Consider the following 24,076-nt stretch of genomic DNA (forward strand, 5'->3'; position numbering starts at 1 on the left):
TATTTTTAATTTGCACTTCAGTGTAAATTGGCCAACGGGGCGTTCGTAACTTTCTGAGTTATTTAATAAACTAGTAGGGCCTGGTTCACACGAGCAGCATAACAACATAACGGACGTAACGAGATAACGTCATAATCGCTTCTGTCGGTAATGTAAACATCGGCATAACGACGTAAGGAAAAGAGCAGCCTTTTTCCTTATGTTGTAATGTTTAAGTGGTTATGTTGCTAGTATGTCATTATGTCAGGATGTTCACAGTGCAAAAATAACGGCAAAACACTCTTCTAAACAATATGTCGTTATGTTTATGTCGTGAGCTAGGCTTAATCGAGCTTAATATCCGAGGAAAGCTCGAGCAATTAAGGATTAACACTACTCGCTATGTTATAAAAATTCTTTCAAATTGCACTAGCCAAAAGGTTCGGGCAATTAGTGTAAATCCTGAATTACACCGTGCATTCATACCTACAACCTAGAAATATCTTGTTTTACGGGAATTTGAACTGTAGAGAATTAAAATATTATCATTTCCTAAAAATAATTTCTTTTTTCTTTTCTCATGAAAGTAAGCAAATTTACGGTTCAAAATCGGACTACATATTAGATCATGCAATAGAGGATGTGTTTGAAGGGTAAGCGAGAAGCCTGATACCCAAGGTAATTTCCTTCAAGTTATTTTTAGACATAATGCACGGACAATGTGAGTCACGCGTTCCGCACTCGTTCTCGCGGCGGGAATGAATCCTGGTTTGCTTAAGCTCCCCTATACCGAAGAAACTGGAAACGGCTGTGCAGAGACTTCGATTTATTTCATATCCCAAGGGTAACTTGATTAGTTGCTAGTGATTAGTGTGTACGCTTGAACTTGAGCACGACCCTTTAGAGGAATGTGTGCAAAAAGAAAACTCAAGTTCAAAGTGTCATGCATGGCCGGTATGCTACGAGAAAACATTTCATAAATATAATATCCCTATTATCTCCCCGTTATATATAGCATAAACCATACCAAAAACCTAATAATAAAAAAAACTCAGTTCTTAATAAATAAAAAAAGACTTGTTAAAGTATTCTAGGGCCGTGGAGTACCAGTAAACAAGCTGATTAGCTAAGTTTAAACCCCACGTTAAAGAAAGTATCGTATCGTATTGTATCGTATCGTGGCTAATGCATTTCTTTGTCTAGTTAACATGTATAACGGATCTCGTTTACAAACGACATAAATACTGATCGTCCGGTTCTAGCAGTGTGGAAAGTCATTCACAGTTACTCTTTCTAAAACAAGCTTTTCTCCGTTGTGTTCTCCTTACATCCCGTGTCGGCTTATTTCTATTGCTTAGCTATTTCCAACAATTTAGAAATCGAATTATCTTAGCTATGACAGTGAGCTCACGTATCTCCATCGGACATCTCATTTCCGGCATGCATCAATTGATAACGATATCGGCCCGGTCCATAACTGAGTGCTTTGAATTGCTGAGATTTTATTCTCAGTCCAATACTCTCCCATTCCAGGATCCCAAACATATCTACGGTACTATAAATTGCCTCCAACTTATAACCTCAATAGAGTTAAAAAGTTGTATATACTGCGAAGTAGACTGGAGATGACAAGCTGACGGCCAAATATTCTTCAGAGCTTTGGAGTCCGGTCTACAATAAAGCACTCGTGCTGCATTTGATTCAGTTTTCAAAGGTATAAGAATGCAGAAATTCCAGAGGTTGCATTAAGGTGTACACTTGTTTAATTTGCTCTGGTGTCCATACTACCAGAGACCTGGTCATGGAAGGAACAGGATCGACGATTGACGAGCAGTCACGAAGGTAATCTTCGGAGCACGGGATCTCCAGAAAGTCGCAGATTTTCCGAAGGTACTTCGATGGGTCCCGAACAAAGTCTTCGCCTGGTATGTCAAGAACTCTGTCCCCAAACGCTTCCTTTGTGGCCTGACAATTCCCAGCTATTTTGAAATATCGTCGTATGTTGTAATCCATCTCCTTGGAAATATTCTGCTGAATCAAGAAATAAACGTTTAAAGCTGGGACCAGACTTTTTGTGATCTTCTAGTACATCTTAAGGTTACCGTATACCTTTAGAGGTGTCTCACGGTTTAAACTGTAGATACCTAAACCCCTATACCAAATTAAAGCTTATAGAGCTGGCTATCAAACTATGCCAAGAACTTTGAAATAAAATGAATTGTAGAATTTTTTTACGACCTCTTAACGTGAGCGTCCGAATCACCTTTTGAAAGCTACAGGTCAAAGCGAATTTTGTTTTTCGCTTATTTTTAATTATTTGTTCGTCAGTTTCTGGACTCAAAGCGTTAAAAAGCGTGTCTGCAATTTCAGAGAAAAGTTACAGGGCATTTTCGAAATATGATTAAAAAAATATGAAGTGATCATGGACAAATCTCTCTCGGAGAAAAAAATCTGTGAAAATAAAGAATTAGCAAACAAGTTTTTGTTGTTTACATGTCAAACTATCTACTGTCCAAATTTGAGGGTAAACGAATAAATTCCCTTTGACTTATAGCTTTCGAATTCAAAAGGGAGTCAGAAGATAATTCGGGCGCTCAAATTAGAGTAATATTTGCAATTTTCTGTATTTGTATACACGTGCTCAATTGGTGCGGTGAACCTTCAGCGTTGTGCGATAAAAAAAAAATAATAATTCCTTGATAAATCGCCTGTGTAAGTTGGACTCGAAATTGCATGGAAAAGGTGCATACTGTATCTGTTCGAAATATTTTGAAGTGGTCTTAATTGTTACTACCTAAATGACAGCGCAACCCTTTTCCTAATTTCAACTCGAAAAACCTTTACCCTTTTTTATGCAACTAGGCTAAAAAAAAAAGGCCCCTAAGGGCGACGCCTTCCCGTGTTGTCTACAAAGAATTCCCCCTCCCGCTCTCTGCCTTTCTCTCCCTTTCGGGGTACCAGATAGCAAGTCACAACTGAAGATCCTACTTTGCAAGGGACTTGACCAGTGTACTGTCTGTTAATTTGCTGGAAGTTATCGCACTCACCTTCTCTGTATGCTCTGCTGTTCTTAAACCACTTATCAGACGCATAGCCATTGTTGCAATGTTGTCAAACGGGTTCCTAATCACGTGAATAAATTTTGCTTTAATGTTGTAATCATCTTCCATTTGTTTCAGCAGCGATCGGCCAGTTTGCGTGGATAGGTATGAAGCTGTAAACCATCCGATTTTGTCACCCAGGATCTGTTAAAGTCACCACAAATGAATCAATATGTTTTTTTTTTTCTTTGTTTGTTTGTTTGTTTAAATTCAAATTGCATACAAAGTTTTATTTATGGCCATGTTTCACAAGGACTGGGAACTACCGAATTCATGAGTTTGGTTAGTTGCAATCGATATTGACCGCGGTCTAGATTTTCCCATCTAGACCGGTTACATTTTTTGCGGTGAAAAAGTTGCGAACTGAAATTAAATACAAAAATATTGACCTGATATTGGCTATTATCCTCTCCATAATTTATGAAAGTGCCAAAAAGCCTGATGCAAAGGAAAAGGAAAGAGGACAAGCAAACTTTGGCAGATTTAAGTTCAGCTCATCGCCGTTCGCAAGCAAAATGTCAGTTAGTAACCATAGATACATGTAATTGGTAAGGAATGATAAATAAGTATAACCAAAGTGTTTCTCTTCAACCTGAATATCCCTCTGAAAACTTTGTGTTTCTACTTTTGCTTTTATTTTGCTGTTGTTGTTGTCGCGTCGATAAACATCGGCTCAGAACTTAACGGAATTAAGACGAAGATTACAAATCGGGGCTGGAACAATGATTTTACTACAAAAATTGAAAAGCATTTACATTGCTTGCAAAATATTTCGCACGTTTTATTCGGATGTTTAATTTTCGAAAACACTTTTTTTTTTAATTTAAGGACAAACATTTCGGACACTTTGTGTTCACATAGCTAAAGTAAATTTACGCGTAAAAAACACGAATTAGATTAAAACAACAGCTGTAAAATGATAAAAACACCGAAGAGAACACGACACAAATTCCATCATGCCCTTACGTATCTCGAAAAGGAAACTAAAACCTGGTTCTCACTAGCGACGCAAGCACGAGCGCAAGTGCAAGCACAAGCGCAAGCACAAGCGCAAGCACAAGCGCAAGCACAAGCGCATCCACAAACGCAAGCACAAACGCAAGCACTAGGGATGACCCAAAAGATAACAAAATTCGACGCAAACACAAGTGCAAGCAAAATCATCCGAGCCTTCCGCCAATTTGGAAAACTGTTTAAGCGCGAGCTAATCTGGATCCAGAGTTTTTATTGGCCAAACATAACCACAGGTGGTAAATATCCTTGTGCTTGTGTTATGCCTGGGAGATATTTCGTTTTCACTTGTTGCAGCGCAAACGCATAAGCGTAAGCAAAGGGGAAAAGAAAAATTTTGATCCCTGTGCTTGTGCTTGCGCTTGTGCTTATGCCTGCGTCAAGGCCGCTTTCACGGTGAAATAAGAATTATTGTGTTTGCGCTTGTGCTTGCGCTTGTGCTTGCGCTTGTTCTTGGGTGGCTAGTGAAGACCAAGCTTAACAGCTTTGGAGCTACTTAAAAGTTAAATACTGTACATTGTACTGTAAATATTTCGGGAGCTTAAAATTTCGGACGGTTTTTTTTTTTTTTTTTTTCGGACACTTTTTTTGTCGGAAATTAAAATCGTCCGAAATTTTTAGCAAGTAATGTACTTTAAAAAATCTCAGCTTAACTTTTACTTTAACAGGTATGTTACCTTGAGTGTATGATCGAACGTTCCCTGCCATTGATTTGGTACTCTGTATCCCAGATGTAGATAACTCGACGCATTTCCTTCTGTGGTCTGTGCGCGCCGTCCATGAGTCGCCAGGTTATAAGAGTGAGCAGCGATTTTATCAAACATGTCATTTTTACTCCATTCAGGGTGACTTTTGTACATTCCTATCATATTCAACTCGTTAGCAAGCATTATGTTCGGATGAGCGTCCATCAGGGAGGAGACTAGTGTGTGACGGCTCCTAGGATACCCAATGAAAAGTAACGCGGTATCTACGTCATCATATGCACTTTGCAATCTTTTGAGGTCGGCCTGGCGATCTGAAGTAAAACAAATAAATAAACAAACAAACAAAAAGCAGAGAAAGAACGTGAGGGATGATGAGTATGCCAACAGTTTGCTTGAAACTTGATCTTCGCGTTGTGTGGGAGATTCTACTCTAAATAAAGTAAAACTTTGTAAATTACAAACCTCCATGCTAAATGATCTAAAATTCGTGGCCTGGGTTGTTCGAAAGGTGGATAACGCTATCCACCAGATAAATCAGACACTATCCAGTGGATGGCGTGGTTTGCTTTGTTAACACTTATTTACTGGATAGCTATTTATCCGGTGGATTGCGTTTTCTAGCCTTCGAACAACTGGGGTATGATGACCACTTATTACAAAATAAGGGTCTGCACGGGGTTAGTTGCCGTTTGTCGACAGTGTCATCATGGGAAATGGTAAAATACGGATTAATATGATTCTCAGGAAATTCAAATGACGAAGATGACAATGCTTGCAGTTATGATTTAAGGTGGCTCTTTATAGTTTTACGATCGCACTCACGCTGAGGACGAAAGCTCAAGTAATCTGCGCGCGTTCGAAGGAAAACGTCAGTGTTTTCGGATATTTTATGACCTTAACATGAGCACAAAAAGCAAAACCAACAGTGAATTTTCTTGCGTTTCCTAAGGTGAAATTCTGTAAAATTTGACAGGTTGGTAGTAAATATTCTACTTTAGTCGGAGCTCGTTTTTCGGGGAAATCTGTAAGACCAGGTTTTTTGCAGCGGTAAACGAAGGAAATTTAAGTAACGCCATAAAAACAGTAGAAACACATTTGTTTGGGCATATATAATTCAAGACTAAAACCTAAAATTCTAACAGAGATGACGGCAAAACGCTATTTAATCAATGGTTATTACATGTAATAAGTTTGAGAGGACTGGGTGTGAAAGCGAATGCAACAACAGGATTCAAAACACAACACTTGCGCGCGGAACGCCATAAGAGTTGAGTTGGTTTTCCTTTGAATGGGTGGCCAAGGGATGAAGTTAAGTCGTGCTATCGTCACGTGACTTTGTCTGCAAAGTTGATCGATGAATATTTGTCATGATCACAGTTTAGATGTTCGCGTCAACCAATGAATAACAACAGTGATAGCGTTAAAGTTAATGATGAAACTTTTCGATTGAGTCAAACTGGCACGGACACGCAGACGGCAAAAATAATTAGCACATGCACCGCCGTAATCAGCATTTTCTCGCCTTTTTCAAGCTTGTGAAGACATTATTGATAATCGCAGTAACTGATACCCAACTTAAGCAGCTGCGGGAGTGAAATTAAAGCATGAAGCTGCTTAAATTGATAACGTAAATGCGATGATCAAGCAGGTCTGATGATTTTACAACGTTGAACAACTTAAAATCAATCTCCGACGGTTACATTCGCATAAAGTAAATTACAGGAATAACAGAATAAGCTATTTATACATAAATTAAAACGGAAAACTTTTGTTTCAATAACAAAAGAACAAACAATACTCCACCAATCGGTAGCTTTATTATTAGCTTTTCCTGTGAAAAACTCTGTATTCATTAATATTCAAATATCAACGGTCAAATGTTGACTTTCATAACATTTCTCCGCAGTTCAAATATACGATCTTTTACATACTCACTTGCTTTTCAAGTTTGCTGATCGCCTTTTCAACTGGACGAAGCACGTGTTTTGTGTTCGTCAATGACTTTTTTCAGTTTTTCTACCACATTTGTTATTAATTAATCTTTTCACGATGGGAGAAATGAAGTTTCAGATCAACATTTAAATATTCGTGGAGTGTCACCTTCTACGAGTAAAAGAAATAGGTAAGTTGGCAAAGGTCAGTTACTGTGTTGGTACCTATACAGAAAAAAGTTCTAAACGAGGACCGCTTCAGTATCAGTCATACAAGGTCTTCGGAAGGTGATCAGCAGTATTCGTTGAATTTTGTCCAAATTGTTAGAAGTTCGAAAATGCTTCGAAAATCATAAGAAGCAGCCTACTCGACACTGTTAGGATAATGAGATGTACACCGTTGCTAAGATACAAAGCAACTAAAGTAAGTAAGAAAATTGGACTTCGTTAGGTGGGACTAAGCATCTCATATCCCGTTATTTTTGGCCTAAATACTCCGTTATTGGATTTTTCAATCCGTTTGATCTTTTCCTACCCGATATCAAGGGATAATGTAGCAGCTCTGGCCATGTCCCGTTAATTCCCCTCCCCCTCCCCTCCCCCCACAAATATACATTCTGTATCCCGTTGCTTTTACCAAACTATCCGGTATCAGGCCCCGAAAGCCGCATCTGGGACCTCAAAATTAAATAATAGCTGAAAAATAGCTCAAATCCTGTTTAACTGATAGCTAAGAATTGCCTAATAAGTTTGCCCAATGTTACCTTATTAATTACTGAGAATCCAGCACTCCCATGCGAAAGCACTGCTGGAACGACAGCCGAGAAACTTATCAATCTTCTTATTAGGTTCATCTTGATAGAGACGTTTTCCAGTGCCGTTAGTCAAATACAAATAGATTGCTGCCAGTATTGAAGCGAAAGAAATTACCTTTACCACTCTATCAGAGATCCTTCTTCGACACATCTAATTAAACCAATCGAAAAATATAATAAATAAACAAAAAATGCATGTACATATGATGAACAGCGAAGATCGAGACCCATGCCAAAGGTTGACCGTAACGGCTACCCCTACCTTAACGATCACCAAGAAAAATGCTAGCAAATTCGGCGTTGCCAGTGAAAATCAGCAGAAGTAAAATCAACTTTGCAAAGTGACTCTGGGGTTAATATCTCACGGTTAATTTCAAGCAGGTAATTAATTAGAGGTGTAACCTTCTCCTCCAGCCATGCATGAAACGTCCCATTCAAATCGAAGCTGGTAAATTCGTGTATGGTATTTGCATATTGAATATGTATGAATGAACATGTCAAACTAACGCGTGGCTTGAATTTCCAGAAAGCACCCGATACCACCTAGCAACATGCCACAACACCTTAAAAATGGATACCGTTCAATAAAGCTGGTCAAGAACTGCGAAATTACAGTAGCTCGAATAAACGTTCTAAACAAGACTTAAATAGGACAGATTTTGAGGACTGGAACACCACTGTCCACTGCTCAAGGAATCTTTGCGTAGAAAACGGCAATATCTTCAGTCAAGCAAAGTGAAGGTAACTCTCATGCTCGGGGGTACTCCCAGAGAATTTGGGTGGGGGTGTGCGGCCTGCTTCCTAAAACTCCTACTCTATTTATGACCAAAATCTGTGATCTTCCCTATCCTATTTATAACCTGACCAAAAATTCCATACGACTCTATTTATGGCCTGACCCCTTTATCAATACCCTGTTCCAGACCTACCCTGTAATTAGTTACCTAGTTCAGACCGATGTTAATGGCATCGTGAAGGGCTTTTGTTGATGGTCTTATCGATAATGATGAAAACGTAACTTCTGCTAAAAAAGTATAGACCCCATTCAAGACTGGAGCACAAAAACCATACCCTAATTAACATCAAAATGGCCAAAATGGATACCCTATTTATGGCCAAGGCGGCTGAAAAACCATACCCTTTGATAAAAATGATAAAAATGATATTGTACGGCGTATAACGGTTGTTGACTGTTTCCGTAAGAAATTCAATAGCGATGATAGATATAACAAAGCTTTCCTCGGTTTCCAACGAAACCATAGTTGTAACAGCAACCATGCGCGCTTAGAGAAAGTGACGAAAAGCCATTTGATTGCTTTTGCTAGGAACGAATATGTTGATTTGCCCAAAGACACTTTCTATAAACATAAACTCGACAGTGAGATTATCGATATAAAACCATCGAAAGAAAAAAACCTTTCTAAAGGAGATATGTAAATTTATAGCTCAAAACGAAACGCACAACAACGTTTTACGTGGCAAGGGACAAAACTAATGTATATAAACAATTAAACTGCTATGGAACAAATTCTTAAGGACGTTCGCGCTAAAATTTTAATGCAGTCAGATAATGGGTTACTTGTTTCAGAAATGCAAAAAAATTGGGGGCACCGACTTCGTTTGAGATAAAGCGTGTGGAAAACTACCCTGATTCAGAAAAATTGGCGCACGTAATTCAGCATGGCCTACTGAGGTTTATAGTTTAAAATATCGAAGGTGAGTCAACGGAGGCAAACGATCTTAGTCATATTTTGTAGAAGTGGGTCTAATGCGTATATTATTCCAAACGTTACCAACGTTTTCACAGAACTTAACCCTTCAAGAGGCATTTGAAACCGCCGCACAGATAAACGGAGAGCTAAAAATAACGGAATTCGATGAAGCATTTTGCAAAAAATTCAAACTTCTAATTGATAGATTTTCTTCATTTTTTCGCTAAACGTAGAAAATCGGTAGAGAAAATGATCCATCAAAAGAAACGTAGGGGTCACCGAACGTCCAAGATCGTTAAATCCAGGCAAAGCTATAGCAATGGCCATCTGCCCTATCATTGTTAATTTTGGTACTTAGCACGCGCATCGATGCATGACGTGGTGTGAATTTGCGCGCGCAGTAAGGATGCGCAGAAACAATTAGCGCGAACGTCCTTAATTTCAAAGATTTGACTATTTCCGGCAGAATTTTCCCACGTTAAACATTAAACTGTGTTGTTCATGATGAGAGAGCCATCATTCCTTATAACTGGTTTTTGGTGGCTGACCAAAGGATCGGGGATCTGGGGGGACGGTGGGGGGCGGGGTTAGACCTTATGCTAATTGGCTTCTTGCATCTACCAACAAGTGTAACAATGTCGCAAAAAATGCGCGTTGAAGCGGTTCTGTTCATTTCGTGCCACTCTCCCTGGGTGGATCCTTGCCCATCGTAGGCTCGATTTCCAGCCGTTTTAGGAGTCCGGTTGTTGATCCTCCTACAGAAACGGCTGGAAATCGAGCTTAGGCCAATCGTAGTTCCCACTCTTTTAATAGCAGATTTGCACGATTGTGTCATTTGACTACAACTACCAGAATTCCTTTCGTTTTTTCTTTATTACTTAAATGTTGAATTCCCAGTGGGGTTTAAATAACAATTCGCCTAATTAGCATAAGAAACAGAAAAAGTGAAGGATTTTGGTAGTTGTAGTCAAATGACACCATCATGCATATCGCTTATTGAGCGCTGTATCGAGGACCTCTAAAAGAGTAAACTAAAAACATATCTATGTCTGGATTTATGAAAACCATGTTAAAGAAATCGCGCCCTGCTCGAGCGTTCTTTCCTCGCCAAAGACTATTCCCAAAGTAGACGACAGAAAAATTAAAAGGAAAGTCCGTCTGTTTTTTCCTCCACTCTCTCATCTTCCTTTTCTTGCTCTTCTCTTAGCTTGGAGTGATTTTAAGGCTTTCAGGAGTCATGAAATCAAAGTGCATATGGGTGACGGATTTGGTGTTAAGAATTGACAGTTTTCAGAAATACAGTCATATACATGTATATGCTGGTCATGAAAGAGGAGAGAAAGGAACCTGCCTTTTGGGCCCAAGGAGCGGCAGGCTGGCTGATCACTTACCGAACATCGGCAGGCAGGAGGGTGATAGGCCCCTCCGGTAGAGGTTATCGATACAGTCGCACCTGGTTGACATCGACAAAAGCGCATCCTAAATCGAGAAGTGAGGGATACATGGCGTTTAACTGACTTCAGGGAAAAGGGGGAGAAAGAATACTCCGGGAAAGCAAATTAAATCCAAACCACTTCCTGTTGTTTTCTCTCTCCGTTTCTTACGCTGCGTCCAACTGTCGACCGCCTGACACAGACCAGACAGGATTTGAGGTGATAAGGTGAGCGAATTGCCCTTCAAACAAGACATTGCAAGTGTCATTATCCCCTGGCAATAGGTAGAGTCCTCGAACAGGCCGACCTGTGTCAGACCTAGCGGAATTTTTTTTTTTTTTTAATAATCCACTAAGGTCTCGTCCACTCTACACCGGAGGAATTTGAAAACGCAGCTCTATTTCTATGGTTAGGTCTACCGTCTACACGCTCTTTAAACCGGAGGAATTTGAAAACGCCGGCTTTGTGTTTTAGCGTGGACGGAAAACATTTTGAAAACGGAGCATTTCGAAAACGATGACGTAACGATAACCACGTGATTTCCCTGCCCGAGTTTCCCTCAAACACAAATCTAAAATGACCGCTGATTGTTGCGTTTTCAAATTTGGCCGGGGTGTTTTTGTGGACGGAAAATATTTGGTGCGTTTTCAGAGTGAAAACGCCGTTTTCAAATTCCACCGGAGGTGTGGACGAAGCCTAAGACATTTTGCTGCATTGATTAATCAAAACAGATCACGTGGACAATAATCACGGGTTATTCCCATTGCTGCTCATTAGCCATTGCTATTTTCGGCGGCGAAGCTACGGGTGAAAATTCAACCCTATTCCAAACGAATTCTCTCGCAGATTCATCTCTCCCGTCACGCTCGGCTTCGTCGCCAAAACAAAAGCACTCGCGCAAAATCCCGCCAGCTACCCAGGCTATAATTTATCTCCAACATTTATTAATACATAAGTGGATCACCTTCAGCACAACTTTACACCGGCAAGTCTTGCCCTTTGGGTCTTATCAACCCGAATAGTTATAGGGAGAAGTTTGTTTATACAGTTCAAAATCTTTCAGCGCTGTCCGCTGTCATGACAAGATCTTTGGCTTTTTGGCAGCGAACGTGACCTCACTGGTAGAGGTAACACTGGGTCCCAGGACTCCTGCTTTTGTGGGTGGAGTCGCAATTTTGACTGGAGGCACGGGCACAGCACTCACGTCCCATTTGCTCTTTCTTTTCTTTGGTTCCTCTCCTGATGAATGAATGAAAAGAAGACTTCAGAAAAGACGCTACTGGTGTTTGAATAGAAAATTCAAAAGGTCAAAGTACTGGGTATATTTTACTATGCTTTACCACGGCAGAGTTTATGGCATTAATTGACAAAGAATACAACAAACAAACAAACAAACATAAATAAATCATAAATCTAATCTAGTCTAATGTTATGTAATTACGAAGTATGTTAATCTTGAGCGAATTTTCTGACAGTTTATCTTTCTGCATTTGAACTTGAAAATGGTGTCACGATGTCACCGAAACGTTGTTCTTTCTTATCGCTAAGTTTTACTTGTTTATGCTTTACAAAACCTTTGCTTATAAAAATCTTATTATTATTATTATTATTATTATTATTATTATTATTATTATTATATAATAACGGTTTTATTAGCGAGTTGTCTCTTCTATACATGCTAATATCAAAGGACAACAGCTCAAAATACAACTTGCTTACAACAAAAGTCCAGAAATAAAACCGAGATACAGCCAGACTGCTATAAACTAGAACTGTACCTGAAGCGGGTTTCCTTGTTCCTGATACGAATTCGACCTGCAGAGGAGAAACAAAAAGATAATACAACGTCCAAGTTGACTTGAAGATCCAATGGGGATTCTGTTAACCACCAACAAAGGGTACATACAGGTACATAGCCCCATTTTCTTATTGTAAAAGATGACGAAAATTGATCCATACCGCGCGTCGTTGGTCTCTGTTTCTGTTTGGCTTCTGTCTCTGATTGTATTACAGTACGTACTTACATGCTACAATTTAAAGACAAAAATGTCGCACCCCGACCTCTTCATAACTACCACCTCTCTACAACGGCCACTTTTCTGTCCCCGAGGTGACCATTGTGGAGAAGTTCGACTGCATACAGATTCTCTAACTTTCTGAAATTCTCCTATTGCCTTAAATTGATAAATTGTCCATCCTAACCTGTGTCTTGGCCTGTTTTGCTTTTTCCTTCTCCTTTCTTTCGTACGCTTCTTTCTGAGCTTTAGCTAAAACAAACAAATCATTACGTTTAAGGTAAGGTAAAGTCTGCCTATGAGCCTACTGGCCTATCAGGCCGACGCTGATCTCCGCTTTCAGCAGCATAATGCGATTAGGAGGATTTCTACTTCCCCCTAGATGGGAAGCAATTTTCGGTCGTGTAATATATTTCTTATTGACCAACCTTGCTCTGGACTGTACTGGGAGACCATTGAACATTGGCCCTCGATCTATTTTGTAAGGACCGTACGCAGCGTGGTCCGTCCTGTCAAGATCTCGGGCCGATATTCTCCCAGTACGGCCCTCGCGCTTGGTTAATATGATATATATATTGTTCAATACATGTACATATTGCGTGTACGAGAATGTGCATGCGGTATCCAAGGATGCGAGACACACAAAAAATAAATACCAGAGAAAAGAGAGGCTCTCAGCTGAATATATCCTTTCTGTTTATCACTCACCACTGCTGGTGAAATGTACAGTGTAGATATGAGCGCAAAACAAGAGGTTTCCAGGGAAATGAAAATGTGCGGTTTACCCAAGGGGATAAAGTCCTACTTGTTAACTCCCACGTTTTAACCAACTGCAGTGTATCGAGTGCGTTCACTCACATAAATTTTCATAGTAGGATTCCTCTGGCCAACATGTTGGGTCAAACAAACTCTATAACAAAAAGAAAAAAGCAGCAAATAAAACAGAGACTTTTCAATTGCGGGAGCATGTGTCACGTGTCATGGGTCAAAATGCACTAACTCCCCAGGGTGAACAAAACTCACTAAACACCTAGAGAAAAAACAACTTGAACTTTCGACTCACAGGCGATCAGGTTGTGCACCTTGAAACCATGGCAACTTTACGTACCAGTCAAGGCAAGCAAATAATTTTTTAGCAGTTTATTCTGCTGTTGAGTTGGGAGGTATGACAAAACACTTAATGACTGGGCCCACGAGAAACAATGAGCTTTGTTTCCCCTGGACCCTTAATGTTCCCCTCAGCTTTGCCTCAGGGAACATTGAGGGTCCCAGGGAAACAAAACTCACAGTTTCCCTTGTGGCCAGTCATTAAATGCTTATTGTCTATCCTAAAATAACGTAGACCTTCAAACTACATGTATTTTACTATCCATGTCATGGACATTGCTCTTACAATGGAAATTCTTGAGAGGTCTATTTTCATCTTTCTTGCATACAAATCTAACTTTATGCATGAAGCCTACGCTTTTAGTTCAAGTTGACCAGTGGCATTTTCTTCCAAGAAAAAAGAAACAAAAGAAACAAAAACATAATGCACAGGATAATGGATAATTAGCCAAACCAACGTTACAGGGCATTCAGACTCTGATAATCATGTATTCAGGTACATGTACAGTGATCAGTGTATGAAATCAAAATGAGTGGATTACATCAAACAGAGTTGTTACCTTCGGATAATTGCTCCCCGTTTCATCGATATTAAGGAATGTCACCAGCTTCTTATAAATACTGAAATAACAGTACAATAAATTGGTATAAATAATTGTTGAACTGTACATGCTAGTTAACTATATTATTTAATATTCACAAAATTGATATTTTTTGTAAGTCTAGTTGGTTAAAGCTAAAAGATTAACAATAATTATACAGTGTATGTTTACAAAATGTGTTCTGCAAGTCTAATTGGCTAAAACTGGCATGTGTAATGTGATAGTGTTCATCATCAGGGAATAGTGCATGTGTTGTAAGTGTCTTGGCATAGTTGTCTAAATTTCCAAAGTTTATCTTGACTTTTAAAATGGTTGCATAATTAAGTCCCTGAGTATATAAATTCTTGAGCTACATGTACCAGTTACTGTAATTACTTTTTAGAATATAAAAATTCTGCAGTCACAACAATCAGCATACACCGTACAGGTGTATAGGAAATTACATGAAAACTCTCTATTGTTTTCATAAGATAAGGCAACTGAGAATTCAAGATCCTGACAAAACTTGTAGAATGGATGTCTCACAATACTTAATGTGATCCCTTTCATGTACTCACCTTGGATTTCTGAAGTCTTTCCTCTTTTGTATATTGGTATTTAAATCAAGATTTCCTCTGTGTTTCTTTTCCAAGAGTTTCATAATCTTCTCCTGTAAAGAAGAAACATACCAAATATTTAGTACTGTATGCTCACTGTTGTATGTTTTTCATGTTAAATGTACCTTAGCAGCACAGAACTTTGACTTGTCTTTCACTTTGTCAACCCCCACAGAAGCCCTAAGGGAGGAGGTAAGGGTGGTTTATGGTTTCAATTTGTCTTTGGCTTAAGACTTTTCACATCAGTTTCTAAAAAAAAAATTTGATTTTTATATTTTATTCTCTTTTCTGATATTCATTATCACAAAATGACACTTGTATATAATGGAAATGAAAGACTTAACCCAAGAATACATTATAATGTCTGCAAATCATTGTAATCATGCACACATCCATCAAATCAAACACTAAAGAGTCTTCTTTTAAAAACCTGAAGTTTGTTTGAACAGCGTCCTGCAGGTTCAGGTGGCAACTGTGGCATCACCGTAACAGGGATTTGGTTTGATGTTGCAGAATCCAGATGCTCAGCTGAATAATGAATTATAACAACAACAACAACAAAAAAAGTATAAAATTTATTTTTATGGAATGCATTAGTCCATCTGAGTGAAAAGCTGAGTTACATCTAAGCACCAGGTAATTTCAAGAACACAGATGAGAAGTCACAAAGAAGCACAAGGTGTACTGTAGCCAAATTCTTTTCGAACTTCTTGCCTGCATGCAAATCTAATAATAATGCACAAGGAGCATGCTGATAATTTCCTTTTAACGATAATATTATTCCCCAAGTGCGTGTTGGATGTGAGATGGTAGATAGCCAATGAGCTGCATAGTGCTGAGTTGGCTATAATCATCTCGAATCCAACAAGCACGAGTGGAATAAAAATGCCTGCAAAATATAGAAAACTACACTAAAATAAAAATGCCCCCCAAAAATCATGACTTGTACGCTTACATACTATATTTGTAGAGCATGGTATAATGGCTCATAACCCATGATGACTAAACTAATGAAAACTCTCAAATTACATTATCCAATGATCCAGTTTAATATTTTTAAAAACTAATACATTCTCCAAGAATTGCAAGTGATCCAATGACTCATGACATAGTCAGTGTGCAATATATCATTAATAAAGGATGCATATAATATAATTGACATAACACACATGCTTTACATCAATGACACTATAAACTTATTATGAACTTAAACCGACAAATGATGGAGTACATGACTCCATGACTCCATGAACATTTTTTTAACAGCATGTAAAACAGTGTAATGCAGTCTTAATGTCTTGTTTCCAATGTTGCTAGCAATTTTGTTCCTGCAGACAGACTGCCACTATCTAAAATGTATTACATGTAAGACCTACAGCTGTGTTTTTAATTAGTTTGTATCAGTAAGATAATTATGCAAGACAAATGCACAGCTGTTCAAAAGAATTGGAAAGAGAAATACTGTAACTCATTTTGATTCACCTTTTTCAGGTTCTTCTTCAGATTTTGAAGCTTCTGTAATATCACTTATCTACAGAATAACATTCAAATACAATGAACATGTGTAACTACTTACCACATAAAATTATAAAAAACTGGTAACAACAACAAACAAAAACATTTCTTATGCCAACAATAATACTGACAGTCTTATTATGTACATGTACATGCTTGTGTCAATTAACTTTTACAGCAATGTTAAAATAACTAATTAAAATATGAACATGTCATTGACAGTCAAAAAGTTTTAAAAAGCACAAAACCACAATATATTAATAATAAATAAATTAATGAGTCTTTTGTAGAGATGTGTACCATGATAATAAACTGTACCTTCTACAATTAAATCTATGCATTGCAAACAGTTTTAAATTTAAAATTAAAGTGCATGTATCATAATAAACCTGCATCTATCAGAGTTGTGATCACAAAAGAATGCTGATCAATGTGAAAAAAATTATTATAAATTAAGTGATTTTCCTGTAACTCACGATGGATGCAAGTCATCTGAAACATGAATTTTAAAACTGTGTCCATTTGGTTGAAGATCATGTCTTGACTGCTATTACTTTGTGAAGAGCCACAGTTAAAATAAAAGAATTCATAGTTTAATTCCATTCACTGAGCATTACATGTACATGTGCATGTTGGCTTTCACATACTGTAAACTTTTCATACATTATTCTCTTGCTTACATAAATACACAAACAATAACTCTAATATAATTGGCCAACTTGTGCAAAGCTCACTTGCAAGTCTTAACACTACACTTTGGAAACCTACATGTACTACTGTAGGTAGCTGTAGGTATTGTACCTGTTATACATATATTCATGTATGGAGTACACTTTTTAAAGTACAATTTCTTACTGCAGAGCTAAAAAGCACACACTGAATGGTGCAATTCTTTGGCGTCCACACCCATTGTTACTACGCATCCTTTCTGCATATGTCATAATGTCATTCCACAACATACACAAAGGGTGCGAGCTAAGGAAGACGCACAAGCAAGTATAGGCATAACTGTATCTCAAAAATGAGCACAGTGACCCTACATTTTTTTTTTCTTTGGGGGGGGGGGGGGGGGGGCTTGTTGGCAAAAGATGATCTTTACCTTACTTCATGGTAAGTTTTGGGATAATATGTCCGTGGGAACATTTTGGGTGGGCATGAACGTCCTCAAGGTGTAAAACCACAGACTGGTAGCTTACTTCTGTAATTTGAAAATAAAAACATACCAGTCTTACAAAAAATGTCCTTACCACAGGTTCTTGTGTCAAAGGTTTTACTATCACAGAATCTTCACTTTCATCTCCTTTGCTTGCTACTGGAACAACCAAACAAAATATGAGTTAACATAACAGTCAAACGTCTCTTTGGGGACAACTCCATAATTTACAGATCTAGACCTCTAAATATTAATATTGTAGTACATGTGCCGAGACATTGACACATAATTCTGATCAATATGAGTATAAATATACTTAACAACTCATAAAATTTGAAAAAAAAAGTCAATATCATTTTCAAATTATTTTAAGTTTCTGATGTTTTTCATACATTTACCTGTTTCTTCAGTGACTGTGTCCTCAATTGTCTCTGTTGTTTTTTCACTTAGCTTTTAAACAAAAAAAAAAAACATCAACAAAAATCAGTATGGAAGTACCAAAAAGCCTGATGAGATAAAAAATAGAGAGGATGAGCAAACTTTGACAGATTTAAGTTCAGCTCATAAACATTTGCAAGCACAATGTCAGCTACAGTACAGTAGCACACAAAAAAATTACATTAAACAAATTAAATGTTCCTTTTGTCCCATAAATATAATAGACATTTTATTAAACGAGCTTAGTTGGTCAGTATGAGAGAATCTTGAACTTGGTCGTGTGTACAGACCTCACTGCATTTGGTCTGTACTCACAACCTCGTCCAAGATTCAGGGTTCAACGTTGCGACCTGTGGGGTAGCCAATGCAACTGGATTTTGTCTGCTGGCAACTAACTTTTGATGTGCGGTCGCCAGTCTAGCCACCGCAATTTCAAGTTATTATTTTATGTATTTATTTCTTTTTTCATTTCCTAAGATCCACGATGGAATGAATTAATGTTAATTGTAAACCACCAGGAATGCACAGATAAATTAATTTATCACTTTCATGTAAAAAGCCGTTTAAACTGCCTTTACTATAATTGAAGGGGTGAGTGCAAAACCATGCTAAGGGACGATTTGGGTGAAAAAAAAAATTTTTGCGAAAGGGCTTGAATTTTTGCATGTGGTCTTCAATGTAATAGAAAAACGTGGTCCTGTATTTTTGTCGCTGGTTTTTGCTTCATTTATAAAGACGCCGCTAGGAAAACCGAGTGGTTTATCTGCATACGCAATATCTCGAAAACGAAGCAAAGCTTAGCGGAAAAACTACGGGACATTGTTAAACATACCTAAACAAAACTGCATGCGAAATTTGGAGTGTTTTCGACAAAGTTCACTTTTGATTGAAATACCTAGCGCCCTTTTCCCGCCGAGGTCTTCAAATAAACGAAGCCGGGCCTTTGTTATGATAAACAGAGCCGACCCTTTGTTATAATAGCCAAGCCAAGCCTTTGTTATAAGTCGAAGTCTCACCTCGGTTTATTATAACAAAGGATCGGTCCGCTGCGACTGCAAGGACTTTGATTTTACTTAGAAACCAGCAAAATGTCAATTTCACGCAACTTATATAAGCTCAAATTTGTTGATTTCAGCTCAAAAGTAGTTAAAACGTTGACTCATGTTAACGCGCGACGGCAAGGATGTTGATTTCTTTTAGAAAGCAGCAAAATGTCAATTTCACGCAACATAAAAGCTCAAAAATGTTGATTTCAGGTCAAAAAGGTTTAAATGTTGATTTCATGTTAACCCGTGGCGGGAAGGTTGTTGATTTCACTTAGAAAACAGCAAAATGTTGATTTCACGCAACGTATAAGCTCAAAAATGTTGATTTCAGGTCTATATAGGTAAAAATGCTGATTTCACATTAATGCGTGAAGGCAAGGATGTTGATTTCTCTTAGAAAACAGCACAATGTTAATTTCACGCAACGTATAAGCTAAAAATTGTTAATTTCAGGTCTAAATAGGTAAAAATGCTGATTAACGTGTCACAGCAAGGATGTTGATTTCACTTAGAAAACAGCAAAATGTTAATTTCACGCTGCGTATAAGCTCAAAAATGTTGATTTCAGGTCTAAATAGGTAAAAATGCTGATTTCACGTTAACACGTGATGGCAAGGATGTTGATTTCACTTAGAAAACAAAAATGTTGATTTAACGCAGCGTATAAGCTCAAAAATGTTGATTTCAGGTCTAAATAGGTAAAAATGTTGATTTCACGAAACGCGTGACGGCAAGGATGTTGATTTCACTTAGAAAACAGCAAAATGTTAATTTCACGCAGCGTATAAGCTCAAAAATGTTGATTTCAGGTCTAAATAGGTAAAAATGCTGATTTCACGTTAATGCGTGACGGCAAGGATGTTGATTTCACTTAGAAAACAGCAAAATGTTAATTTCACGCAACGTATAAGCTCAAAAATGTTGATTTCAGTTTTAAATAGGTAAAATGTGGCGGCCGGAAAATAGTGTTAACATCTGGAACTTACCTTGGTTATCTGGGACAATGACTATCTGCACTGAACAAATAAACATCAAATAAGCACTTTTCCAAATACAGCAATGTCTTAAATGGCTAAAAATCACGAGATAAATACATATTTTTCGACAAACGCGATCGTAGCTTTATGTCACGCACCGCCTAACAGATTAACAAATTAACCCTTCTGCGCAACGTACGGGTCTCCATACATCTGCATGTCCGCTGATCCCAGAAGTTCAAAACACTACAAATCATGCCGATATGAAATAAAATCAACGCAACCTGGATCACAGATCTATGTTACAATCGATCGCTACTTGTTGGCAATTATTATCTTTAAATGAAAAAAGCCGAAACAATCTAGTTACCAGTTCGAGAAACACGAGCAGAACGTGATCGCAATGCATGCCGGGAAGGGTCTTTACACCTCGTGCGCAGGAAAACATTTTTTTTTTTAAATCTTTATTGAAACAAATTGATATTAATACAGCAAATTAGTTACTTACCTACATAATTATAATAACAACTAATATTACTAATACTAATAATATAATACAACTAATTAGTACTAATACTACTACTACAACTAATGTTATTATAACACTAAAAACACCAATATCACTAACAATAGACGGTAACCAAAAAAAATTCCAACAAACTATAACTAAATATTTACAAAATATAATGTAAATAACATATTAATTAGTGTTACATAAGTCAACATACAGAAAGTGAATGCATATTAACACCTTTAAATAATTAAGCTTTTACAAGAGGCGACACTATCCATTTAGCTTCAAAGAAATCCTTTGTTTTTTTACTATGCAGACTTATATATTTTTCCGTTTCATATTTTACAGCAATTTTCTTTTTAAATCCATATATATTTGGAAGAATTTGACTTCTTCTACAATCCCATAAGTACAATTTCCCAATTATAATTAGATAGTTTAGCAGCTTAGCAGAAGGGGAGTTTTGTGGTATCATTCCAACGTGCGTGGGAAAACATGGCGGTCGATACAAGGCAAATTTTATAAGTCAAAAACCAGTTCTCGCTTTCCAAACTTTGACACTAGCAACGCTTGGCAAATGGGCCACAACTCACGAGAGGGTATTTTTCTTGGGCAAGAACTGCTCTTAGACTTTGCTGCCTGGCTCGATCTGACTTCGAACACCAATAACACGATTACGGTATATCAGCTACCTTCGAAGTTTCAGAACACATTTTGATTCTTTAAAACGTGCTGATGACTTACGGGTTTATCGAGGCTTTACGATGCCTCTCAACCACCAGGCAGGCATACAAGGTACTTTAACACAATGCTTAAGATATTAGTTGACAGAGCTCTAATGCAGCACATCTCTTTTTTGTTCGATGGTATTTCGTTTGCCGCTCGATCAATTCACGTGTTGTGCTCACGTCACAATAACCGATGTAAACAATCTGTTCCCAGATTTCCGCTCTATATATACTGTGAGATTTGATTTTGACTTCATACACTATAAACAGTCTGCCTGTTTGCTGTTCAACAAATAAACTCCTAAAGACATGACTAGGAAAAGCCAAGTATTTTTGCATACGTTATAACTCGAAAACGAAGCAAAAACCAGCGACAAAAATACAGGGCCGCGTTTTTCTATTACATTAGAGACCTTAAGCAAACACTGGAGGCGGCGAGGTGGACGCCAACCGGAAGTAAAATTTCCCGCTCTCGACCTAATTAGCATAAGCACATGGAGTGTTGCCCGCGTCTTCCAACAGTGGCGGCGGCGAGAAAGGTAGGTTTGGCCGCCTCGAGAGACGGTCGCTTTATTTTCCCATTTGTAGCACCTAAAATACACAGAAACTCTTTTATAAAGTTAAAAAATGTTTTTTGACACCTCTCTTTGTATTTTTTTTTGCAAATATTTGATATTTCGTTTGCTTTACAGCGAAAATCTCACTTCACATTGGAGGTGTGAGTGAAGAAGAAAGATGGCAAGCGAAGGAGAGAAAAGCAAAAGAAATGGGCGAGTTTCCTGGATTCACATTGTTCGGAGTGATGTTCACGTCTTGTAGACTTTAAAACTTTAGATTGCAAGTACTTGCTGGTACAAAATGCTATTTTGTTCTTCCAATTTGTCTCCAGAACTTTGGAATATTTCCGAAAGGTGAATCGATAGACAGGACCTGTTTTTAATAAGCTTTTGTTTTCTCTCTGCTAGCTCGATCATGGAATGGACAGAAGCACACGATTTGATCCTAGCGAAAGAAGTCAGAGCTTCAGAACCATGGATCCTCAAACCAAGGACTGTAGATTGAGGAAAAGTATGGAATGCCATCACGGATCGTCTGAATGACGAAACCTCCGTGAAGTTTCAGGTGAAGCGGAAAAACGTAAAGGAACATTTCAAACTACTACTGGACAAATTCAAGGCGAAACTGAGTGGAGTTGACATCGAAGATAGCGAGATGGATATTCTGATGGAAGAAATATCAGGAAAATGGGAGGAGGCAGAGGCCAGTAACCTTGGTTGCACTAGTAAAGAAAAGGCTGATTCAGTCTTTGTAAGGAAAGTAAAGATTTTTCGACGTGTGTAGATCCCTCAGCAACAGAAATTCATCCTCGTCTATGATGTCCTCAAAGCATGCAACAGCTAGAAGGTCTCGGACTTCTCGAAAAGTTGCCATTATGCTCGTAAAATCCACGAACAAAGTCAAATTGGACCACTGAAAACGAAAGCAAAACAGCCATTGCTCGCCGCCGCTTCTACGAAAGCTTAATATTCTAATTTTGCGCCAAGAGGAGGCGGTCTCAACCCAACTCCCGCGCGGCCATCGCCGCCTCCACCTAACCGCCTCAAGTGTTTGCTTAAGGTCTCTATTGAAGACCACATGCAAAAATTCAAGCCCTTTCGCGAAAAATTTTTTTTTCACCCAAATCGTCACTTAGCATGGTTTTGCACTCACCCCTTCAATTACTATCGTGAATCAGCTATCTACATGTTTGGTTGAAAGTATCCTGGAAGTGACATTTGTTCCTAAAATGAGATTTTTGCAAAAAGAAAAATTCTTTACCATTTGATTGTAAACCATGATCTATCCATTTAAAAAAAAATAACATTCGTTTTCACATTACAATTTAGTAGCTGTATGTTGTAGGAAAAGAATAGGGAGTTAATTCAATTTACGAAAGCTCACATTATTATTGAACAGAAATTGAATGCATGTAGCGATTGTATATTTGTTGCAGCTTTCTCATGAATGAAATTATAGTTTTCTTTTTCATTGGCAATATTTTATAGTTCCTAAAGAGCACGTGAAAGAAGTAAAATACATTGATGGTACAGTACTGCTCAAAAGTAAGTTACCACCTTCTCGCGAGACGAGAATCTCGTCTCGAGAGACGCGACTCTCGTCTCGAGAGACGAGACTTTCGTCTCGCGAGAGCTTTAAAAAACTGTAAGTACGGTTGCCTGAACTTCTCGCGAGATTTTAATAGCCTATTGTGAAGCAAACAATGCAGCAACAACACAGCGAAACTTTGCGCGATCTGACGAAGCTTCGCTTGCGAGCGCCGGCGCCGGATTTCCCATGTTTACCACGTTCATAAAAGATGTAACTCCAGAAATTTTCAACCCACATGGTTTGAGAATGGTATCTGTGAATATATACGCCGCAAATTTTTCAGTTTTCAATCGAAAACATATCGTTCATGACTTCCACGGTGTCCAGACCTGTACGCTGAAATTGCTTCTTTTGCTGGTCGATCCCAGTGGCTTCTTTCGCCAAACTAGCGCTGCGATTTATGAAATCATTAACTTCACTTCAGTAGAAAGGTGCTGTATACATGAAAGACAGGTTAACAGTGACATGTTTAAAAGCAAACACGGACCGTTCAGGACCATTCTTGGCCTTCGAGCGGTTCACAATTTTCATAACCGTGTTTCGATCGC

At 38.2% G+C, this 24,076-nt stretch overlaps 2 protein-coding genes across 3 annotated transcripts in view; both read right to left on the reverse strand.

Annotated features, from left to right (window-relative positions):
• Positions 1-1,247: 1,247 nt before the first annotated feature.
• On the reverse strand, positions 1,248-5,712 carry LOC145500295 (uncharacterized). The gene is made up of 3 exons (XM_081479790.1): positions 4,769-5,712; positions 3,027-3,224; positions 1,248-2,010 (listed from the first exon to the last, which is right to left on the reverse strand). The coding sequence occupies exons 1-3, from the start codon at positions 5,264-5,266 to the stop codon at positions 1,681-1,683; spliced, it is 1,026 nt and encodes a 341-aa protein (XP_081335916.1). The 5' UTR covers positions 5,267-5,712; the 3' UTR covers positions 1,248-1,680.
• A 3,323-nt stretch (positions 5,713-9,035) lies between these two features.
• The window catches only part of LOC145501882 (uncharacterized), an 18,505-nt gene continuing 3,464 nt past the window's right edge, over positions 9,036-24,076 (reverse strand). Inside the window, exons 3-12 of one of the 2 annotated variants that reach the window (XM_081481270.1) lie at positions 18,076-18,127; positions 17,772-17,833; positions 16,492-16,540; positions 15,440-15,537; positions 14,971-15,062; positions 14,372-14,432; positions 13,563-13,614; positions 12,892-12,956; positions 12,468-12,504; positions 9,036-11,928 (exon numbers count right to left, since the gene is read on the reverse strand). In XM_081481270.1, coding sequence (XP_081337396.1) covers positions 11,765-11,928; positions 12,468-12,504; positions 12,892-12,956; positions 13,563-13,614; positions 14,372-14,432; positions 14,971-15,062; positions 15,440-15,537; positions 16,492-16,540; positions 17,772-17,833; positions 18,076-18,127 — 732 coding nt within the window. In that variant the 3' untranslated portion in view covers positions 9,036-11,764. Of the gene's footprint in view, positions 11,929-12,467; positions 12,505-12,891; positions 12,957-13,562; positions 13,615-14,371; positions 14,433-14,970; positions 15,063-15,439; positions 15,538-16,491; positions 16,541-17,771; positions 17,837-18,075; positions 18,128-24,076 lie in introns of both variants that reach the window. The other variant, XM_081481269.1, reaches the window with a different exon arrangement.

This window comes from Orbicella franksi, chromosome 10 (genome assembly GCF_964199315.1).
Source record: "Orbicella franksi chromosome 10, jaOrbFran1.1, whole genome shotgun sequence".
Lineage (NCBI taxonomy): Eukaryota > Metazoa > Cnidaria > Anthozoa > Scleractinia > Merulinidae > Orbicella > Orbicella franksi.

Coding starts and splice junctions, on each gene's coding strand:
- LOC145500295 (XM_081479790.1), bottom strand. CDS start 5,266: ATGGAGGTTTGTAATTTACAAAGTTTTACTTTATTTAGAGTAGAATCT. Junction 3,225..4,768: donor CGTTCGATCATACACTCAAG/GTAACATACCTG, acceptor TGACTTTAACAG/ATCCTGGGTGACAAAATCGG. Junction 2,011..3,026: donor CAGCAGAGCATACAGAGAAG/GTGAGTGCGATA, acceptor TTCTTGATTCAG/CAGAATATTTCCAAGGAGAT.